Source organism: Pleurodeles waltl, chromosome 5 (genome assembly GCF_031143425.1).
Source record: "Pleurodeles waltl isolate 20211129_DDA chromosome 5, aPleWal1.hap1.20221129, whole genome shotgun sequence".
NCBI classification, from domain to species: Eukaryota; Metazoa; Chordata; class Amphibia; order Caudata; family Salamandridae; genus Pleurodeles; species Pleurodeles waltl.
This window is the reverse complement of record NC_090444.1, coordinates 981,370,543-981,394,281: the sequence shown is the minus strand read 5'-3', so window position 1 is coordinate 981,394,281 and position 23,739 is coordinate 981,370,543. Positions and strand designations below refer to the sequence as shown.

The following is a 23,739-nucleotide window of genomic DNA, read 5'->3' as shown; positions in this document are numbered from 1 at the left end:
AAGACATCACTTATCCCTACTACATAAATGTATGCTCATTACAATAACATTCTAACCATTCAGTAGCATTATAAATCAAGAGTCCCAACAGTATGCTTCTCCTGATATACCAAAACGCAGATGTACAGAATCTATAGTGTAAAACAGTCTGCCCATATACTTGGATACTATATTGAATTGATATGTATTGATAATTCTTCATAAATATTTAATCCATTTGGTTCCTTAGTATCTAACTTGATGATGTACCTAGATTCTAACATACGTAATTTCAGTTCTCTGTTGCCACCTCTGATATCTCGGGGAATCCCATCTATAATGCTATATCTTATATTTTGAAGATTATCTGCATGATGAAAATGCATATGACGTGCAACCGTATATGAATCATAATTGTGTTGTATGGCTCTCAAATGCTGTAAAATGCGTTTATATGCTTGTAATTTGGTACTGCCAACATATATCTTAGGACAACTGCATCTTAAGACGTATATAACATACTCACATTTACAGGTGTAGTGGCCCTTTAAAGCTAGGACAGAAAACTGTACATACTATTAACATTTCATACTTGCACCATTTTTGCACTCTTGGCATTTTGAACATTTGAAGAAACCATCTTGTTGTTTAAACCATCCTAGTTATGTATCAACAGTCCTGATATCACTTTTAGCCAAAATGTCACGCATAGACTTACTTCTCTTATATGTTATTGAGGGCGTGTTGGATATCGCCTTGCCTATGACCGAATCACTTTGTAATATGTGCCAGTGTTTACGCAATGTATTCCTAATCCGATAATGCGCTGCATTGTATGTCGTAATGCATCTAGCCATATTAGATCTTACATCTTTCTTTTTAACCTTTTCATCACTGGAGCTAAACAGGAGTGTGTCACTAGTCAGAGCATTAGCTTTCCTTTTTGCCTTTTCAAGGGTTCTCTCTGTATAACCTCTTAATTTGAGTCTTGCAATTATTCCACTTTGGGCACTCTCACAATGCTCTTGGGTACTACTAATTTTTTGGCTCGCAAAAGTTCTCCAAATGGGATGCTTTCTTTTAACGGAAGGGGATGTGAACTTGTAGCATGTAATATGCTGTTGCCTGCAGTTGGTTTTCTGTACTTTGTGGTTTGTAATTGATCTTGACTGATAATGATCTTAACTTCTAAAAATTCAATTTCACGTGTATGTATATTGCCAACAAATTTCTAATTTAAATCATTCAGGTTAATCTGCTGGAGGAATGATCTTGCACTCTTTTTATATATATATATATAAAATCTCTCTATGTATGTACATTTTCACTGAAAAAAACAAAGGTTACAGGGATGTTATAGTTAGGAAATAGAATTGAAAGAAAACATAGAAATACATTAAAAAACAAAAACAAAGGGTGCAGAGATATTATAATTAGTATCACATTTTAAATATACAAAACCATAGAAAGTCAGCTGTGACAGTTAGAGCATGAGTTATAGTTTCTTGAGATAACTAAGGTAACTATAACTGGCGTCCCCACCATGCACAGTTTTTTCGTCAGACATTTTACTGCAAAGATTACGATCATATTATCAATAATGTTATCAAAGGTGTCATGAGTGCCATAATTTGTGGGGTAATTAGCAGTGCAGGTCTGAGTTAGTTACCTTAGGACATGAAGTATAGTTACTTGAGATGACTCTTTAACAGGTGAATTTCTATGGTTTTGTACTTTTGAAATATGAGCCTAACTATAATGTCCTTGTAACCTTTGTGTTTTTTTGTCAGTGAAATTCTATGGTTTTTTTTTATTTCTTTTTTGTGTAAAGTACTTTTCATTACTATATGTTAATCCAACCACTGCCGTGCACAGCCTCTGGTTGTGCACAGTGGCGGTTGGCCACACAGCCTTGCCTACCCCTAGAACAACCCAAAACCATGCTGCCCACGACCTTTGGTCGTGTGCAGCGGTGGTTGGCCGCAAGTCCTGCTGCCAGGCCATGCAACCAACCCCTACAAGGACCCAAACCTGTGCTTCGTATGGCCAAAGGAGGTTGGCCGCAGGGCCTGGCCTGCAGCCAGACACTGCTGCCAACCTCTCCTAATCACCAAGGTACGCACAGCCTTTGGCAACGGGAGTTGGACGCTGTCTGTCTCTCTGGGTGTGAGCATAGGTCTGGGAGGGTGTGAGAGTGGCTGAGTGTGTGTCTGTGTGTGAGTGGGTGCATCAGTGTCTTAGTGGGTCTGTGGTTGGGTTCAGGAGGGTTTCAGTGGGTCTGTGAGTGGATGCATGAGTGTTCGAGTGGGTTTGTAAGTGAGTACGTGATGGTCTGAGTGGGGCTGCGAGTGGGTGCGGAAGGGTCTGAGTGGTTGTGTGAGTGAGAAAACTTGATAGAGAGGGAGAGATAAGGAGTGAGAGGGAGTGAGATAGAGAGGGAGGGATATAGAGTGAGAGGGAGTGAGATAGAGTTTTTTAGACTTTGATGAATGATATACTTAGAAAAAGATATTTAAAAACACAAGTAAATAAACAAACACACTGCCAAGCAATACTAGGATTTGTATTCAGCCTACTGAGTAACAGCACAAGACCTTCACTGTTAGCCCAGAAGTGACCCTGTTATGGTCTGCATCCAAACGTAACTATATCCCATCCAATCCCATCCCATCCCATCCCATCATGAAGGAGGGAGAGAGCGCGAGAGAGACAGGAACCCAGGGGAAGTCTCAAGGTCCTTGCTGTCCTAGCCGGCTCCCTGCATCCTGCGAAAGCGGGCATTGCTCCCAGAAGCAGGGAGCTGCTTTAAATAGCAGTTCCCTGCTTGTGAGAGCACTGTTCATCTGTTTCCCTGCATGCACAAACATATGAAAACTCTCCTTTCTGCCAGCGGGAGCAGTTTGACAGCTCCTCGTGTCACAAAGCGGACTTTGTTTGCGTTGCTTGGTAGGAACTGTCGGCTCCCACCAAGTAAAAGCAAACCGCTATGCTCTGGGGTGGGCATCCTGGGACATAGCAGGAGCCGGCCCTGGGGGTTGGTAGTCCCCGGGGCCATTGACTCCACGAGAAAGGGCAGCACAGCTCCCCTTCCAATGAACATTGTCCTGTGGAAGTGGTGGTCCTGGGGGCTCAGAGATCCGAAACGGACACCTGTCACTCTTTTATTGTAACCCTGGGGAGGTGGCAGCCCCCGGGCGTGGGGGTGCACAGCCCCCTGCATTGTATTTATTTAAAGCCCCCGGAGGGGTGGCGGTCCCTCCTCACTGTATTTACTGAAACCCCCGGGGAGGTTGTGGTCCTCGGGTCTGACCCCCCCGCATTTAATGAGCATTAAGCCCCAGGGACATGGCGGTCACTGGGGCTACATGTGCCCCCCCCCTGCATAGAATTGGCATTAAGCCCCGGGACTGTGTGGGGCCGCTTGGCTCCCCCCACATATAATAACAAGCCCCGGAGAGGTGGCGGTCCATGGGGCAGAGGTAAGCCCAGGAGGGGGAGCCCCATGTACCCCCACTACTTTATTTTAAATATGCCCCCGGGACCTGGCCCACCTGGGGGCTTTAATCAAACAAGTGCAGGAGACCGCAATTGTGTGGGTGTTTTTTTGTTGTTTTCTTTTTTGTTTACATTTTTACTGTAAATTTGCTGTAAACATTTTTAAAAGAAAAAAGTACTTTTTTGCTCTACTGGGTTGCTCTGGGACCCCAACACCAGAGCTAAAGGGGGCAGGATGTCCCCACCCTGACCCCTATATCTTTTTGTTAAGTTTTGGGAACAAGTTATTTACTTAAGATAGCTCTTACTATAACAGGTGAATTTCAGTTGTTTTGTACGTAAAAAACGCAGGCCTAAGTGAATCAGTTCTGGTAATTACCCCAAAAATTACAGCACTCATCACATCTTTGATAACATCATTGATAATATCAATGCAATATTTTGAGTAAAATCTATGATGAAAAACTGTGCATGGCGGGGGCTTGAGTCATAGACAATTCTAACTATATTAGGTGAATTTCTATGGTTTTGTACATTTAAAATGTGAGGCCTAACTAACGTCCCTGTAACCTTTTTAAAAAAATATATATATATATATCTGTGTGTGTGTGTGTGCATGTATATAAATAGAGCAGTCGCTATAGTTAGGACCTTGTTTCTATAGAGAGAACGTTTTTTGTTTTGCCATTATCTTTGGAGCTGCTTGACGAATCTTCACAAAAGTTTCAAAACTTATATTTTGCTAAGTTCAGTTTCTGTCTTGAAAGTTTCAGGGTAATCTGTGAAGCAGGGGCTGTGAAAAAGCGGGGGGGCTGTCCCAAAATGTGTTTTTCCCATCCATTTTTCCTTAAGACCTTTAGACACGCCTACAGCCCTGTCCACATAATGGATTACTCCAAATTTGGCGCAAAGTACAAGACTTACAGTTCCAGTCTCCAGGGGTTAGGATGTCCACAAGTTGGGGTTCAAGATAACCTCCAACACCCTCCACCAGCAACACTTGGCCGGCTGGGTACAGAGGTCAAAGTTGAGGTCGATTTAACATGGGCTCCTATAGAGTCAGGGGCCACTCTGAATGAGGCCTGCTTGCAGGTAAATACCCGTGTCTTCGGAGGGAAGGCCACAGGTCAGCACCAAACGCACATCCTCAGCGGCGTGGGGGCAAACACTGTTTCGGGCTCCCAATGCTTTCTCATCGGAAGGTTGGGGGGATTTCTGGAGGCCACAAAGGTGCTGCAGGTGAAGTCCAGGGGGGTCGGTACTGGGAAACCAAAGGCTGGTAGAGGAGTGGGCCACCTGATGGACGTTGCTGCACCGAAGGTCAGATTCCCCAAAGCCAGGTGACTGCGGGTGCAGTGGTACCTTTTGGCGACTGGAATCTTCATACGGTTCTGTCACGGTCAGTGGGGTCCTCTGGATTCCGACTGCAGGCATCGTTGTGGTGGACAGGAGGGGTCAACTCAGGGTGGGCACTTGTTCAGAATCGCCTGGGGACCAGCTCTAGTCGGTTGGGACACCTGGACACAGGCCATTGGCCTCAGGTGCAGAGTGGACAGGACTTGCGGATCCAAGGAGGCTCTAGAGTCCTTGGATGGAGATTCTTCTTAGACAGGGCAGCTGTCCATCTGAGTTCTTGCTTTTCCAGGGTGCAGGCAGTCCTCTGGAGGCTTTTCAGAGGTCGCTGGTCCTGCAGGATGTCGCCCTCTTTTAGCAGGGCTTTAGAAGCTGAAGACAGGCCGACAGGGCTGGGGCCAAGTCAGTTTGCGCCTCTAGTCTTCTCTGCTGGGGGTCAGCTTAGCAGTCCTTCCTCCTTCTTTCTTCTTGTGAGGTCGCCAGGAATCTGTCGAGTTTGGTTCAGGGGAGCCCTTAAATCCTGGATTTAGGGGTGTCACAGAGGTCAGAGGACAGTAGCAATTGGCTACTGTCCTTGAGGGTAGCTACACCCTTCCTGTGTCCACTCCCTTTGGGGACAGGGGCACAGACCTACCCCTATTGGCCCCTGTCCTCCAAACTAAGATGGATTTTGTAAGGACAGGGTTACCTCAGCTCTGGACACCTTAAGGGATGTACCAGCTTAGTTGGTCAAACCTTGATTCCCCAAATGTTCCCACCGGACTTGGTGCCAGAAGTGGGACTCTGTCCGGGGGTGGGCATCTCCCCTAGCTTGGAGTGCCCTGGGGCACTGAAACAGGAGGCCTGAGACTTTAAGGCTCACCCCCAGGTAATACAGTTCCTGCGGGGGGAGTTGTGAAGCACCTCCACCCAGTGCAGACTTTGTTTCTGGCCACAGAGAGCACAAAGGCTCTCACCCCATCGTCTGAAAGTGGCAGGCTGGCACAGACTGGTCAGTCCTGCACTAGCAGTTTAGTCAACATACATGGGGCATCTCTAAAATGCCCCCTGGGTGCATTTTCCAATAAATCCAACACTGGCATTAGGGTGGGTTTATTGGGCTGAGAAGATTGATACCAAACTCCCAGTATTCAGTGAAGCCGTTATGGAGCTGTGGATTTCGTAATGACAAACTCCCGGCCAATATACTCCTTATGGCCACACTGCACTTACAATGTCTAAGAATGGACTTGGACACCGTAGGGGCATATTGCTCATGCAGCTACGCCCTCACCTGTGATATAGTGCACCCTGCATTAGGGCTGTAAGGCTTGCTAGAGGAGTGATTTACCGATGTCACAGGCAGTAGTTTGTGGGATGGCACCATGGGAGGTGTGCCATGTCCACATTGACTTTTTCTCTCCACGAGCACACACAAGCTGCAGTGGAGTGAGCATGTGCTTGGTGAGGGATCCCCCAGGGTGGCATAATACATGCTGCAGCCATTGAGGACCTTCCCTGGCCATAGGGCCCTTCGTACCAAGGGTACCCTTTAAAAGGGACTTAACTGTGTGCCTGTAGTGTGCCAAATTTGGGAACAAAGGTACCTTTTTGTGAAAGTACTCTGGTGCTGGGGCCTGTTTAGCAGAATCCCAGCACACTCAGTTAAATTGGCATCAATATCAAGCAAAATGTGTGTGTGTGTTGGGGGGGGGGGTAACCATGCCATCAAGGGTGCTTTCCTCCAGTTAGGAACACATGGGGCACTTTATAAAAGTATTAATAGATTGAGATAAATATTTGTATTTTTTTTGTTTATTTTGAGAAAAAAAAAACTGAGTTCTGCTTATGAAGTACAGCGGTACGTTTTGAAATCATATATATTCCCTACTGGCGGTTGGCCTTGGGGCCTCATTACAAGACTGGCAGTCTTGAGACCTGCAGCCTCGCAGTGGCAATTGCATCGCTGCGCTCCAGGTGGTCCGACTGCCAAATTAGGACCCTGGCGGTTGGACCACCAGGAACAAGGAAGCCTCTGATTTCTGAGTTTTCCACTGGTGAGCTCAATGGGAACCTTGTAATAAGGGGGGGAGTGGTTTGCGGGCTCCACGGCGGTCTCCTCTCCATGGGGCCCTTAGTTTCCACAGAAATAACATTGTTTGACTTGCCTATATCTTTGGCACCATTTGATGAATCTTCACAAAAGTTTCCAAAAAAAGTGTGTCCAGAGGTCTTGTTACGCATGGAAAGTTTCAAGGGTATCTGGCAAGCGGGGGCCAAGAAAAAGGTGGGGTTTTGAACACGACTACAACCCTAACCTCTGAACAGAATTACACAAAATTTGGCAAAAAGGTAGCTTTTGGTACAGAAAGAAGACTTTGTTATATGGGGCAAACCCATTCAGTAGTTTTTGAGATATTAAAGGGAATCTGTATGTGTATATTTGGGCGGTGCCTAAGCACATATTTCATGGTGAGATCTGATTGGCTGGTTGCACTTCAAGCAGAAAGTGATGGCAGCCATCTCCTGATCAATATATATGATAGCACCCATTGAAATGCATTGCAGCGAATGGCAGGTTCTGAGGATCACTAAAAGAACAACATACAAAGGGTGAAAACAGATTTTAGTTACAGTATAAATCATTTATTGCTAAGGTGATTTTACCCTGTGAAAAAGCCTTCTGCTAAGATTTCATGAATCATATTTGAGAGAGAACTGTTTTTTCATCATTTTCCCATAGAGGTTATGGAAGGTGCTCCAGAAGCTAAAATGAGAGCATATTTTTGGTAAATTCACACTATCTTTCTCAGCCGTATGAGAATGAAGTCTGGCCTTCTCAATAAAAAATGTACTTCCAACAGGAGCAACCTGTCAGTTGATTCCCTTTGTGTTGTACTGCAGTCTTCCAGAATGTTCTAAAGAACAACTAGAGCGCTAACAGTTTTACTTATAACAAGTGTGGCGTATTTGAAGCCATCTTGTTTGAATCAAACTGGTAAAACTTAAAACATTTATTTTAGAAAGGAATAAAATGAGGGGGTTCATATTGTAATAGACATTATGGTCAGTGCTTTAGAAAGAAAAATTAGGGCACGTTTTAAGTGAGTTCTCAAATATCATCCTCTTCTATTTCATTAAAACATTCTGACATGTAGACTGAAACTTGCACATTCTGAATTTATGCTAGAAGTGTGGCACATTTGACACTGTCTTGATGGAATCGAAGTTGAAAACTGAAAGCATTTTCTACTGAGGATATTACAGTAAATGAGGAGATTAGAGAGCTTTGTAACAAAGAAGTCTCCCAAGACAGCCACCAGAGAAAAAAGAGCCCAAATGTAGCACAGATATCACTGAAATGTAGCCCACGTATAGCATAATGACAAAAGTGTGCAAAATACTTTTTTTTTTTTTTTGTGTTTGTGTTATTTTGAAGTTTTATATAGCACAGTCTTGACCTGAAGGTATTGAAATGCTTAACATGGGCATCAGTTACATTCCACAGGGACCCATTCCTTTTGGGTTTTAGGCATGGGGAGATTAAGTGATATGCCTAGTATCGCAGGATGTCGAGCTGGCACTGAAACTCAAACCTAGTTCTCCAGTTGCAAAGTCTGCAGCTCTGGCCATAACACCACATTCTCTCCCCTAAGTGCAACATGTAATCATGTGATCTACTGGATAAAAAAACCAAGATAGCAAATTATTGAATTGCTTTGTTGCTATTTGAGAACTCAGAAAATGTCGTCATTTCAGTTTTTTAGAGCACAAACCATAATATCTATGGGACTAAGACCCTCTCATTTTTATAATGTCTAAAGGAGATTCTTTAGGTATTACAGTTTTGATTACATCAAGATAACGTCAGGCGTGCCACATTTTCATAATAAATATAGAATGTTAGCAATGTAGTTGTCCATTAGAGTACTGTGGGGAGGCAGATGTCAGGGGCACGGACTCGGATAATTGAGGCAGGGAGGAAGGTGCAGAGGTAACAAGTTGATAAATTTGGGTAGCCTGGAGGGCAGTGGAAGCACAAAGGACCACGGAGGGCAAGGAAAAGGTGGGCAGGGGCAACAAACAAACTATGCAGGACAGTCTAGAGACCATTGAGTGCAGAAGGAAGAGGCCGTGGCAGCACAACCATACATGCCAACATACCTGATTCAGGCAGGAGACTCCTGATGTTTTTAAGCCCAAACTGACTTTATTTTATCTGTCTCCTGCCTAAAATCTCTTCTTTTCAATTTAAATCAATGGGGAAAATCAATTCCCCTTTTTCAAAATCTCCCTAAGTTAAAAAAAAAAATGTTGGCAAGTATGGTACAATGGATCACTGAGGGCAGGAGGAATGGGGTAGGGACATGGACTCTGATAACAGAGGGCAGGAGTGAGATGGGCAGGGGGACCAGACTGACCTTACAGGCCAGGTTTCAGGGGTTGCAACAGCACAATGCACCACACAAGGCAAGCGGGATGCCAGTGCCGCACAACTGACCATGGAAAGCAGTGGGGAGGGGACAGGACAATGTACATGGACAGCAGAGAGCAGAGGGAAAAGAGTCAAGGTCAGTAAGCTGACCATACAGGACAGATAGGAGGGGCAGTTGCAGCATAACGGACCAAGAAGGGCAGGAAGAAGTGGGGGCAGGGGCATGACAACGGACCAGACAAGGGAGGAGGAAGGAGGAAGGGGTAGGGGCCTGCACATGGAAAATGGAGAGCAGAGCTGGAGCAACAAGCTGACTGGAGGGCAGACGGAGTGGGTACTGGAAGCACAACACACCATGGAGGGCAGCAGTGAGACTATAATGGCATAAACAGTCAATGGAGGGAAGGTGGGAGAAGTCAGGGGCAGCAGGCTGACCACACTGGGCAGGTGGAAGGGGCGGTGGCAGCACAGAAGGCCATGCATGGCAAGCAGGAGGGTTAGTGGCAGCACAACGGCCATGGTGGGCAAAAGGGAGGGGGCAGGGGCATGCACAGAGGACCATGGAGGACAGAAGGGATGGGTAGGGGCTGGACACAGGCAAGAGAGGGTTAGTGGCAGCACAACAGCCATGGTGGGCAAGAGGGAGGGGGCAGGGGCATGCAGAGAGGACCATGGAGGACAGAAGGGATGGGTAGGGGCTGGACACAGGCAAACGAGGGCTGGGAAACAGCTTCACAACAGACCATGCATGGTAGGCAGGAGTAGCAGTTGCAGTTCAAGAGAGGATAGAGGGAAGAAGGGACCTTTGTTTTTTATTCCTTTTTTTAGAACACATATAGATCACTGAAGAAACCAAAGGTTACAGGGGCATTCTAGTTAGGTTCTGAATTTATTGATACAAAACCAGAGGAATTCAGCAGTTATAGTTAGAGTGCTTGAAAGTAACTAAAACCGTGCCCTAAGGTAACTAGAACTTGTGCCTTTGCAGTGCACAGTTGTCTAATCAATAATTTTATTGCAAATGTTGCAGTGAGAATATGAAAGATGGCATAGAATGTCATCAATGATATAATATGTGGAGTGATTAGCTGTGCATGCTCGCCACTAGGTAGTTAGAACTTTTCCCAAAAAAAAGTGTGCCCAAGAGTCTTGTGCATGAAAACTTTAGGGTGATCCATCAAGTGGGGGCCAAAAAAAAAAAACTCTTTAGACACGCCTGAACCCCTGGTCAAAATTACAACAAATTGGGGAAAAAAGGTAGCCTTTGGTCTGCAGATCAGCTTTTTTTTTTTAAATTTGATGTAAATCCGTTCAGTAGTTTTTGGAGTTATTAATGGGAAAATAAATTTGTATATCTAGCGCAACGGATCCAGGGAGATCTCCTGCTGGGATATGATTGGCTGTTAACACTTCAAACACAAAGTGTTGGCAGCCATTTTGGGACTCTACTTCAGCTGAATCCCCAAAAAGAACATTAAAAAAACAAAAGGTGGCAAGGTATGTATACCCTACACCCCTAACATTGGTCAAGGGTTAAATGCATTTTTTAATCACAGAGAAATCTGTGGCTATATCAGTAGAGTTGTTCATGATTTAAAAAGAAAATATATATATAGACATCAATCTCCCATGTTTAAAATTGCCTTCTCCCCGGGCGTGGACAAGCCGCCGACCGAAATGGCCACGCGGCTCTGAAGCTCCCACGAAGGCTCCCTACACTTGGGCAGGAAAGGGCACCTGTGTCTCTGGGGCGGACGAATGGTGAGAACGGAGAGGAGTGGGCGAAGATCACGGGGAGGTGGGTGCGGCTGCAGATCTTATGGTGCGCGGGTGCTGCTGTTGCGGCCCGTGCCTGCAGGCCTACACACCTCAGAGGCCCCAAGGTGACAGGGACCTCGGGCGAGCCTGAGGGGCTGGGCCACTGGGTGGTGCGGGTCTGCTGCAGACAGTCTGTTGCTGGTTGATTTCCCTCCCCACCCCAAGCCCAGAGCAACGCTTTGATGGGAGGGGGCCCAGTGGTGGAGTGTCCTCTCTGCGGCCTTGGTGACGCAAGCAAGGATGAACGGAGACGTGTCCCACTGCATGGGGCATGGGCCTGGCTGTCTTCGAGGACCAGCGGTGAGGTGGGGGGTGGCCCTCGCACCCCTCCCCCCCTTTGTTTTTCAGTTGGGCTACCGGCGGGGTCGTGCCCAACTTTGCACCAGGGCCCTACATTTAATGCTGTCTGCCTGGCAGTGTGCCCATCAGCAGGGGCCTCAGTTGGGCTCCCACATTCCTGAACGGTCCACGCTGGACGTTTGAGCGCCGCCATGCTGCTGACCTGCCCCCATTTGCGTGGGTGATTGTGGATTGCCTGCCTGGTGGCCTAGGTGAGGACTGCGCACCCCGTGGCTGCTGCCTGGGTCGCCACCCACGTGGCCCGGGGATTTATTTGGCGATTCTTGGTGTACTCCTGGACCTGGGTGGCCATGGGCGAAGGTGAGCCCAAACAACAAACTTCCTTTTGAGAAGAGGCCGCAGGAATACATGGTTGTTGCCCTAGCGAAGGAATCGGATAACGTCTGGAGTGGTCAGATGTGAGATAAGACATTAGGAGCTGAGGAGATATTGGCAGAGCTGAGGGCCGGATTCAATGTCATTGATAATAGATTTGTCTTGCTGACCACCAGGCTTGACAACATGGGCAGTAGGTTGGACAAACACTAATCACGCCTGGAGGGAGCGGAGGGTTGAATCTCTGCCATTGAGGACGATACAGCGACGCTGAGAAAACGCCTTGAGAAGGCCGAGGGGAGGTTAAAGAATGAGGATTTGGATGCCAGAGGGTGCCGTAACAACTTGCATATAGCCAGTGTTGTGGAATCCACCAATACTGGTCAGCTAAATTTGTTTATAGAGAATCCAATGGTGGAATTACTGGGGCACCAGGGCTTCACCTCAACCTTTGTGGTGGAGTGGACACATCGTACCTTGGGTCCTAGACCTTCCCTTGGGGCACCTGCCCACTTGATAATTGCTCGCCTATTGAATTATAGAGACCGAGACCCTGCCATCCGACTTGCCAGAGAGGCCCATTGCAGTAGGAGGGAACACTTGTGTTCCTCTACCCCGATTTCACACCTGCTTTGCAGGAAGCCAGGCAGAAATTCTCTGAAGTCAGGGCCACGCTCTGTTCTCTTGGCATATGCTATGGCATGATATATCCAGCTAGGTTAAAAGTGGAGGTGAACGGCAAATCGTGATACTTTGATAACCCCAGTGATGCCATGAAATTCTGCAAGCAACAACCCTGGATGGGCATATTGCCCCACGGTTCCCCACAGGCGTGACGCTCTGGATGCTGGGCCCGCTTCGAGCATAGAACCATTTCCCCCGTACTGGATGGGACGGGCTGGACCGTGGCAGTTGCTGTGTTTATGTAAACAATGCTTCCCCATTGATTATATAAGACAGTCGCTGATTCGCCACTCTACTGTGTATAACTAAGGTTTTCTTTTAAGTCAGGTTGGCCTCTCCTATGCTACACTGTCAATCCCATTAGTGGCTGGGAGCACTCCGTGGCTGCATTGTCATGCTCCCATGGTTGATACCAAGATATCTGTTCTTCTGTTGTAATGGTCTTTGTTTGGAGTTTTGTGGGTTCGCTTGGCATCTTTAGGCTGGGTGTGGGAGGATTTTTTCACGCATTTGGGTTGTGTGATGTAATGTTGTCTTGTTATGCAGTTCAGTTTCTATACACACTTACCTTACGTACATATGGCTACACAGGTCCCACATGCGGGGGCTAATGTCCATGTGACAAAGAAATAGGCCTTATATTCCTATCCTGGAACATATGCGGCCTCAATAACCCCCGGAAAGGTAAAATGGTGCTATAATACCTCCGCAGGCACGCGGTGCAGATTGCTTTCCTGTAGGAGACACATCTCCCCGCTGGCACAGTGTCCTCCTTCACAGCCACTTGGGGCCTGCACCAATACTTTGCTAGTTACAGCACCCACTCTTGGAGGGTATGTATCTTGATTCATAAAACAGTACAGTTTAGGCCACTAAATATGATATGGGATGGTTGCAGGGCTTTTGGATAATCGTAAGGTCCTACTTGTAAATGTGTATGCTCCTAATATTGACGATTCTGATTTTTTTTCTTCGGGATATCCATTCACACATTGATCGCTTTGATATAGACCACATCCTTGTAGGTGGGGACTTTAATTTGGCGGTAGACCGGGCATTGGACACCACCTCTTGTGTCCCGACATCCAAGCCTCGCTCCCTTAGGGTTTTGAGAGATCTCTGCAACACTTTCGCTTTACATGACCCTTAGCGACTGTGTGGCACTGGCATGTTGGCCTACACCTTTCGTTCAGCACCCCATGGTACCTGGTCACGTATTGACTATTGTCATTTGACGGGTGCTAGTGCGCAGTAGGTTACAGATGTCATGCACCTACCTCAGACATTATCTTACCATTCCCCGGTCCTGCTTGCACCGAGGAATGTTGGGCCAGGAAATATTGGAGGTTCCCAGACATCGCTTTGTTGGACACTCCGTTCTGCGCATCCTTGTGGGAGGCGGTGGTTGACTTTTTTTTTCTTAAACGAGGGCTCTGTGGGTACCTGGGCGGTATTGTGGGATGCCGTTAAGGCCTATACCAGAGGCATCTGCATTTCCAGACACTCCGGTGTCCTGCGAGAAATACGTTGTGTTATAATGCAGGTGGAGGCACTGCTTGTTGATATTGACGGGAAACGGAGGCTGCCAATATTGCCCCCCCCAACTGGGTCATCGTAAGTCTCTGCTCGAGGAGTTTAACGCATTGGCAGCGTGGAGGTACACTACATGGGCAAGTATACAAAGTCCCGTAGATACGGGGAGGGGGACAGGACTGGGAGACTGCTGGCCAGACTGATCCAACTCCCATGTCCTGCTTCTTATATACTGGAAATTAAAAGGCCTAATGGCAGTGTTGCCATTGGTACCGCCAAGGTCCACATGGGGGCTTATCCAGCATTATTCCACGCTCTATACAGCGCAATTGGGGCCACCGGGTCCTGTTTTACAGGACTATCTAGATGACATTGCTATGGTCTGGTTAACATCCTCCCAAAAACAGTTCCTTAGCGAACCCTTCTCTGCTGAGGAGGTGTCGCAGGAGATAGATTCGCTAGATGGGACGGGTGCCCTGGGGTTGGATGGGTTTACTGGGGTGTTTAAGCCCTCATCTGGTATCGGCGTTTGCCAAGGCTCTTGAGGCTGGCGCTCTCCCTTCATCCATGAGAGAGGCAGTTAATGTCTTTTTGCTGAAACCTGGCAAAGACCCTCTATATTGTGGGTCATATTGCCCCCCCCTCTCTCTGATAAATTTCTACAAAAAGATCCTGGCCAAAATTATTGCCACCTGTCTCTCCCTCTTATTGGATACGATTATCTCCCCCGCTCAGTCTGGCTTTGTTCTGCACTACTCTACCTCTATCAGTCTTTGCACTGTTTTTGCGGTGATAAACAGTGTGTCCCCAGAGGTTCCGTCTGCGATCGCCTTATTGGACGCCGAAAACGCTTTCTGATCACTTGAATGGCCCTTTTTACACGCTGTCCTTAGTAAGCTCGGGTTCCCCCGAAGCTGCACCAAACTGATTTCTCTGCCGTACGTGCAGCCCACAGCAGCAATACGGCTTAATGGTGAGTTCTCCTAATTTTTCCCCATAACACGTGGCACACAGCAGGGTTGCCTTTTGCCATCTCTGCTCTTTATTCTGGCAATGGACCCCCCTGATTTGCCACTTACGTAGGGACATATCCACAGGGGTCTCCAGTGGACCGCTCCTGGTGTCACTATTTGCAGATGTTATCCTGCTATTTGTCCGCCATCCGGATGCGAATCTTGCACCAATATTCGCAGAAGTGACTCAGTTTGGAGAGTTCTCTGCGCTGCATATAAATTGGAGTAAGTCTGAGCGGTTTCCGCTGACTGACATTACCCCACCACCTGAGACAAAATTCCCATTACGCTGGTGTCCTGACTCGGCAAAATATTTAGGTGTTCACTCACAGAGACAATGAGCTCCTGCTGCAGCTAAATTATGGACCTGCGGTGAAGAGATTCACCGCACAGGTGGATAAATGGGTGAAGCTGCCGATCTCTGTGGCGGGCCGGATATCGCTTATAAAAATGGTGGTTCTCGCACAATTTCTATATCTGTTTCTGAATATACCGATACAGCTCACTAATTCTTTTTTTGCTACACTTCTCAGCTTGGTCATTCGACTGGTATGGGCAGATAAACATCTGCTCATTCAATGAGAAATCCACACTCTCCCGTATGAGGGGGGTGGTTTGGGGTCCCCCACTTCCAGCTTTACTATTTGGTGGCGCAATGTCAATACAAGTATCACTGTATCATCCCAACGCCCACCTTCCTTACTCTATCCCAGAGAGGGAGCTGTTGGATCCTGTCCCACTGAGTGCCCTTTTTGCCCTGGGGTGCTCTTGTACATCGCAGAGATATTCAAATTCTTTCCACAACTAGCTGGGCATAGTGCAAACTGGCTCGTTTGCTTCAATGCAACACATGGTTCTCCCCAGCACTGACCTTGATTAATAATCCATTTATACCTATTAGACATGAGGCCCTGGTGAAGTGTACATTACGTGCTTTTCAACTTCACACTTTTGGTGATGTTTTCCCGGATGACCACATATTTTCATGCGCTACAGATACTCGTTTTGCAGGCGCCACACAATTGCAACCCTTTGTACTACGCTGTCAACAATGCACCATGCGTGCACGCTACACTACCTATCCATTGGCTTCTGCCTAATTTACACCTCTTACTCTGGTTGCTATGGCGGACTTGAGGGCTCGTTTGGGATCCAGACTATTTAGTTTGTATTAGGGGTCTCCCGGTTCCAGGTGCACGACTAAGGAAATCTTGAGAGAGAGATCTGGGTCGTCCATTATCCCAAAAAGTCTGGGAGGTATGCTGTGCACAGACCTAACCAAAGCCACAAGCTAGTACACTTCAAATTCCTTGGAAGGGCATACATCATCCCCAAAGATAGGACTTATCATAGCCCTCTAAATTGCTAATTACTGTAAATTATTTTGGAAGACTTGTATGTTGTCCAGTTTGGGGCATCACAATTAATTGGCCTTCTATATTTCTCAATTGCAGGTATACATTTATCCTTGGGCTGTTGCTCTTGACTGACCGGTAATAAGTATAGTATCTAACCTGCCAAAATTGTTTTTACATAGACGACTTGATTCAGATCTCTCTGCCTTGAAAAATTCACTGTGTAACGAAACACGTGTTGGCTGCCATCGTAAAGAATAATTATGTGTGGCTTTTATTACAAAGATTGACTACGAACTATCACGTCTTGGACTTGATTGAAGGGGAATATATATTACACCAAGGAGGACTTTCTTTTTATGCAACTAAATTACAACATTGTTATTTAAGTGAATCTTCGTTGGAAAAATAAATGTATTTAGAGATAAAATACATTGAACATCAGATTCTCCAGCAACATACAATTACTGTTCATATACATTTTTTGAGTGTTGTGGTCTTCAAGTAAATATCACCCCTACCCCTCCTCCCCCCAAAGATACTGCTCGAATGGACCTGAGCCACTCTGCTGCTTGCCCCAAGTGCTGTGCTTTAATCGCTGATTTTTCACATATGACTTGGGCCTGCCCTTCGGTGTGAGGTATATGACAGATTGCCGGCTATTGTTGGTTGGCCTCTGTGACCTCACCCACTCTCTGTCCTTCTCGGCTACACAGGTGACTTACCAAAGCCCATAAGACGCCTCACTGCGATATTGCTCTTGCTGGCTAAGTGGGAGGTTGTGCTTCGATGGGGGCTCGTGGTCCAAACATGCGCCTAGCGTTCCTTCCTGGTTAGCCAATCTCACGTATTGTGACACTAATAGCCAACTCTACGCCTCACTACTCTGTGATGTTTAGACCTAGAGATATTTGGCAACCGCTGAGGGACTACTTGTCTACATTAGCCACCTTTCCTCCCACGTCACAGACATCTAATGATGCCAGCTCATGTTGAGTTCATTCAACTCATGTCAATCTGTCTGTTTCAGTACTAATTGTCTGCCGCTGCTCATTTGTCCTCTGAGTGAAGATGACAATATATATGATTTGTACTCAAGTTCTACCACTTAAAAGTGGTACAGTGCCCATGTTTGAACTGCATTGCTATGTGTTTGTTCTTTGGTATGTTTTAAAATGATAAATAAAATATTTGAAAGAAGAAAAAAAATGGCCTTCGCCCAGGGTGAGCCAGTTCTTGGGGGCATTGTAGGCTCATAATAGAAGGGGGTGCACGGGGTCCCCCTTCTAAGGCTTACTAAACCCTCCACCACCTTCCTGGAGCAAAATGTGTATTAGATGCAGGGGGGTGTGTGTGGCCCTCCTGCGCCCTGGGGACCATCATCTCCCTGGGGCAAGTTTAAAAATTAAGTAATGGGGTGGTTTTACGGACCCCACCCTTCAGGTCCTAGGAACCACCACCTCCTTCAGGGCTATTTCTATATACAAAGCTTGCAGGAGGGCCATGTACCCCCGCACCCAGGGGACCACCACCTCCCCAGGGCAACTTAATATATAAATGTAAGGGGGTTCCTAAGGATTGGGGGGGGAGGGGAGGGAGGTCTGCTCAGCCCACTGCATATGCTTTTTTTGAAATTTTATTATGTACCCTGGGGAGGTGGTGGTCCAGGGGTGCACTCATCCCTCCCCCCCCCCCCCCACCCCAACCCAATAGATTTATTTAGTGTTGCTCTGGGGAGGTGGCGTTCCATGGGGGCCCCAGGGAGTTTGCGTTTCCCCTTCCCCCTCCAAAGTTTTTATTAGGTAGTGGTCCCAGGGGCCCGTGGGTTAGGGGTGGGGGGTCCCATGTAGCTCCCCTAAATGTATAGATTTAATGTTGCCCCCTTTAAGCTCAAAACCCATTCTACCGTGTGTGTCACAGGCTTTAGAGCTTAAAGGGGGTTGACTGGGGCCTGGCCCTGTGTCCAACCCCGTCGGCTGTGCGTACCACTGGGTTCGGTGATTATGGGGGGGGGGAGGGGGTGGGGTTGGCGGTGAGGTATAGTTACCTTAGGGTACAAGTTATGGTTACTTTTGATAACTGTAACTGGTGAATTTCTATGGTTTTGTATGTTTAAAATCTGAGCCTAACTACAACTTCCCTGTAACCTTTGCTTTTTAAGTGAATAAACAACTTTAAAGATTTTTTTTGTTTTTTAATTATATTGGGTACTGCAGTACTTCCAAGATAGTACTGCAATACTCCATTACCTTTTTAAAAATAAATAGAATAGTTAGTGTTTCCCTACCTGTTCATACCTTTCGTAAAGTGCCCCTTGCCCTCCAATAGGTGAAAAAACATTAATAGCGTATATCTAATATCGAAACCCACCACACTAGTCTTTGCTGCGGCTCACTATGCCACTCTACCATACTCTGCTCCACTTCAGTCTACGCCACTGCATGCTATGCCACTGTATTCTAGTCTGCACCAGTCCACTGTACTGTGTGTAACTGCACTCTGTGCCACTCCACTCTCTACCACCCTACTCTATGCGATTGCACTGTACGGCACTGGACTTTACACCATTGCACTCTGTGCCACTGGACTGCACTTTACACCATTGTACACAAGTCTACTGTACACCACTGCACTCTACATCACTGTTCTTGAGTCCACAATACTGCACTCTACACCACTCTACTATAATCTGCACCACTGATCTCTTAGCCACTGCAGCGTACGCACCTGCACTGCACACCACTGAACTGTATTCCACTGTCCTATATGCAACTGCACTGCACTCTGCACCTCTTTTCACTGCCGCACTGTATGCCACTCTACTGTATGTCACTGGACATTACTCAACTGCACTCTACGCCACTCCACTGCACCACTTCACTCTCTGCCACTGTACTGTATGCATCTGCATTCTACACAACTGTGCACTAGTTTGCACCACTCTACTCTCCACTACTGTGTATGTCATTGCACTCTACTATACACCAATGCACGCCACTCTACTATAGACCACTTTCCTCTGTGCCACTGCACTCTATTCCACTACATATACAACAGTACACAGTATACTAGTCTACTCTATGCTACTGCACTGTACACCAGTTTACTCTGCACCGCTCTACTCTACTGTACCCCAGTGCACGATATGCTACTCTACTGTACTGTGCAGGACTTTATGCCAATGCCCTGTACACCACTGCACTCTATGCCACTCGACCCTACTATACACCACTCTACTTTGCACCACTCTACTGCACTCTATGCCACTCAACTCTTGCTCTGTGCCACTTCACGCCACTCTGTGCAGTCCACTCTGTAAGACACTTCTCTACTGGACGCTGTGCCACTCCAATCCACACAGTGCCACTTTATACCTTTCTACTCAAGTCCACACATTGCTGCACATGATAACAGTGTTGTAAACTCGGTGCACACACCACATTAACTAGAACTCTGCACTCTAACATGTACAGTGTTTTCATAAATTATTTAATTAGACAGGTCATGAGTCTTGTTAGGAATGCTATAATTTAACATGTTTTAAGTGACGTAATATGAAAGGGTATAAGCAGTGCATGGTGAAGGCGCGAGTTATAGTTAACCTAGTGTGGCTAGTGAGTTCACAACACTACGGGCGTGCAAACGTTATAGAACGTTTCAGATGGGGCACAAGTTCTAACTCAAATTTTTAAGTATGACTATAATTTGTAAGGTTTGTGTAGTTTTAAGTTGATTTTGTGTTGAAAGATTAAATAATGTTTTCTTACCTATAACTAACCTTTAGCCTTAGTTTTTTTCATTGAGAATATGTATGTATATGAGTGTATGTATGTGTGTGTGTATATGTGTGTGTGTGTATATATGTGTGTGTATATATATATCTCCACACATACACACACACACACACACACACACACCTACACACACGTGGCAGTCACCAATAGATAGCTATAGTAAGGTCACCGTTTCCATAGGAAATGCGTTTCTTGTGTTGCTAATAACTTTGGCGCTGTTTGACAAATCTTCATGAAACTTTCCCAAAAAAGTGCTCTTTTTTTTTTGCGTAGTTTGTTCACGTAAAGTTTTGGGATGATCTGTCAAGCAGGGCCGAAGAAGTAGTTATGGGACCCAAAATGCAAAATCCCCATGCATTTTTCATTGACGGGAAGCTAGATTGGTCTGCAGATTGTGATATATCTGGATGATTGGCGAGTCTCTCGCTGGAGTGCCAGTTTAAAAATAGAGCATTATGATTGGCCCTGAGAGCCTTTTTTCCTTTGGGGAGTCATCTCCGTCTCAAGGCAGTCAGAATTCCACAAGTACAAGTGAGTGGATTGGCTGTCAGCAACATGAGTACAAGCATTTGCAAAGCAGTGGGTCCCGCGTTTGCTCGAGTTAGAGCTATTAGCATTGTAAATTCCTAACTGAACTTTTCTTGCCACTTTAATTGAAAATGAAAAGTAAAACAGTTGACCTAAGCAAGCTGATTCAGAGCGTCATGGCTGCCATGAGCATGGGTGCGAAGGAGAGACACAAAGTAAAAAGTTTGCGTTCAGTCAAACGTATCAGTCGTGCAATTATCCATGTAACAGAGGCAGTCTGCAAGGCGGTAACAAAACCGCCTCAGGGAGGGACAAACGTAAAGCATTTACCAGTGATAACAAAGGAGTTTTGAAAGGCAAGCCTACGAACGAGTGAAAGTGATGGGTGTGTGGTGGGTGTGGTTAAAAGCCCACAATTCTTACAAAAGGTCAAAGAGCTCTGCTATCTATTAGTGGTGAATGCCTGTGTTTTGTTTGTTCAATATGTTAATGCTGTCCCTGACATGGCCGAGAAAGCTATTTGGATGTGATGGTTAATCCTCAAAGTAGCCTTTTCGTAAAATGTACAATAGGTGTGTTCTCACTCCATTCATATACATATACATGATCAGCAGACTGTTCTAAATGTTGTACTTGTTCTTGTGAGAGGGGTGAAGACACAACAGCCTTATTAATTTCCATATGGCCTTGGTATAAGGGACTCTGAGCTTGTTAGCTGAAACTGTGTTTTTTTTATTTTTTTTATTTTTTTTTATTTACTTTTTTAGATTTGTTACTTTTACCTGCAAGAGTGCACTCAGTTTGCCAGGTTGGTTAGGAAAATATGTATTCTTAATTTCCTTATTTTGCATATGGCGGGGTAAGGTGATAAAATGTATTTTAATTTATAATTGCAGTAATTATGTATCCTTCTTTTATAGGTTGGAATTCCACATCTTGTTGGATAAGCACCATTTTATGTTAGATGTCTTATGTTGTAAACTTTGACTGTGGAACTTCTTTAAATACACTGGATGCATTGCCAACTGTATATTGGAACTTGTGTCCAAAATAGACATTTTAATTGTGTCTAGATATCGGCATCATATGTCATCCACATGTCTTAGCTTAATTAGAGGTTAGCTAGTTAGTTGCATATTACAATGTTCAAGCGCTTGAGGTTCCTTCTAATATTTGCAGTTTAACTGTATTATTGTTTCAGTAAAGAGATTTTTGTTGTGAGAAAGCTGTTTGACATTTTTTACCTACCATTTTAACACTGATCTTGCCTTTGCCTCTTCTCATGACAGGGCACACCTGAATTTGTTACTTTATCTGGCTGTGTACACTACTTTGAATGGAGAACATCTGCTGTGTGTAAAAAGGACACATTTAAAGCTGTAAAAGAGGTAATCGGAATCTATATTTTGTAGTTAAATTTGTTTAAAATCAAATGCCATAAAAAGCTGTTCCCAGGTTTAAAAGACCAATAATTCTAACTTTGCATTAACTTTAACTTTAACTTTAATTTGGTTAGGCGCCTCTCCATTTTATATCTTTTAACCACAATGTAACCTTAATCAACTTGCCAAAGTAGAAGGCCCTTAGGAGCACCACATTTTCGTGGATCACCCTTCAGTATAAAATCAACCTCACCAGATTAAAAGCATTCCCCTTTCAGTGTCGAAAATCGACCCAATCGTGTATGATACCGCAGAGCTCCACCTTTTCACCAACCTTTTTCAGTTGTTATGAGTCTGCATCATTTGTGTCTGCAAGATCAGCTCGCAGGTTTTGTGGCTCAGAGGACCAATGCTTTAACTTCAGGATTTTTTTTTGTTTGAGTGGATCTACTTGTATTCAAATGTGTGACCATGAGTGCAAACAGCCTTTCATACTTTTGAGGTCGATAAAAGGAACAACTATTGAGTTGTAGAACAGTAAACATCTGTTATTCTGTGCCAAGATGCCTCACCGATGAATGAATACACACAGATCTAACTCAAATTAGTAAATAATTCTGGAACATTTCTAACATGCCTCACCATGCATCACATGTAAGTCACTGGGTGCAGTAAAACTATCTTTGCTTGAATGGTGTGAGAACGGAAATCCTTCATGTTTTTATTATTGGGTCATTTCTCCTCCTCTCCTCGGTTAGGGTCCTTAAGCCTTCCCTGACTGTAGGATAAGATAGTTGGGAATCTATATGTGCTAGTGAATCTTATTTACTTATAAAGTACATGCGGTTTGCGATTCAGTTTTCACAAATTCTTGTCTGCTGAGATACATCTTGTGTCTTCTCAAACTCTTAAAAAAAAAAAAAAATGCCCTACTCCTTGCATTAGTTGTATCTTGCCTATCAGCACTTCAAAGAAATCTGTGGTCTAACAAATATCTATTGTTAGCAATTGAGTTTTGATCCATGGAAAAAAACATTTTTTGTTTTTTGGGACTCCTTCTGGTTCTACCTTCGCAAGTCTCCCCAATGGAATCTCACTCACTGTACGCTCCTTTTTAAAATAATTCTGAGCTGTAACCTTGAATACCTACTTTTTAAAATAAGATCCACTGCTGTAAAACTGGGGTAAGAGGCTCTAGTCTGGTTTTGATGAACATATGCACACACTTTTGCAGTCTAAGTAGGAGGGATTGTTTCCTGACTCACACTGACATATGCATAGAGACAGCACTGTTATAGATGGTGCCCAGATTAAATTGGTCATGGCCAGCTTCAACCTAATAATTCAGCTGTGGATCCAAGAAGGAAAGTCCTTTTTCTCTTCATTGCTGAAGTGAAAACTCTGAAATGTTTAAACTGTTTTTGCACTTTTGGTAAAATGTGTCTAAAATACGTTTACATTTCATATGTCTTTCTCTACTAATTCCCAGGTTTCAAATACATATCTTGATTCACATTTGTCTTATATGCAGTCATTTTCACATCTGACAGTTGGATATGTATCCCTGTGCCAGCCTGGATCAAACTCAGGCTGAGTAATGCTGCTGGGTCAAGTTAATTTCTCTTATCAGGTGGTAGTTCAAAGCTCCCCCTGAACAATATATCAGATCAGAAGGGTTACCTTTCTTCTGCATTGGAAGGTGACCGGGGACAAATT

General features: G+C 45.3%; 1 protein-coding gene across 1 annotated transcript in view; it reads left to right on the top strand.

The window, feature by feature from the left end:
- The window catches only part of IGF2R (insulin like growth factor 2 receptor), a 1,086,527-nt gene that overhangs the window by 112,542 nt on the left and 950,246 nt on the right, over nucleotides 1-23,739 (top strand). Inside the window, exon 4 of the mRNA XM_069235138.1 lies at nucleotides 21,931-22,029. Coding sequence (XP_069091239.1) covers nucleotides 21,931-22,029 — 99 coding nt within the window. The remainder of the gene's footprint in view (nucleotides 1-21,930; nucleotides 22,030-23,739) is intronic.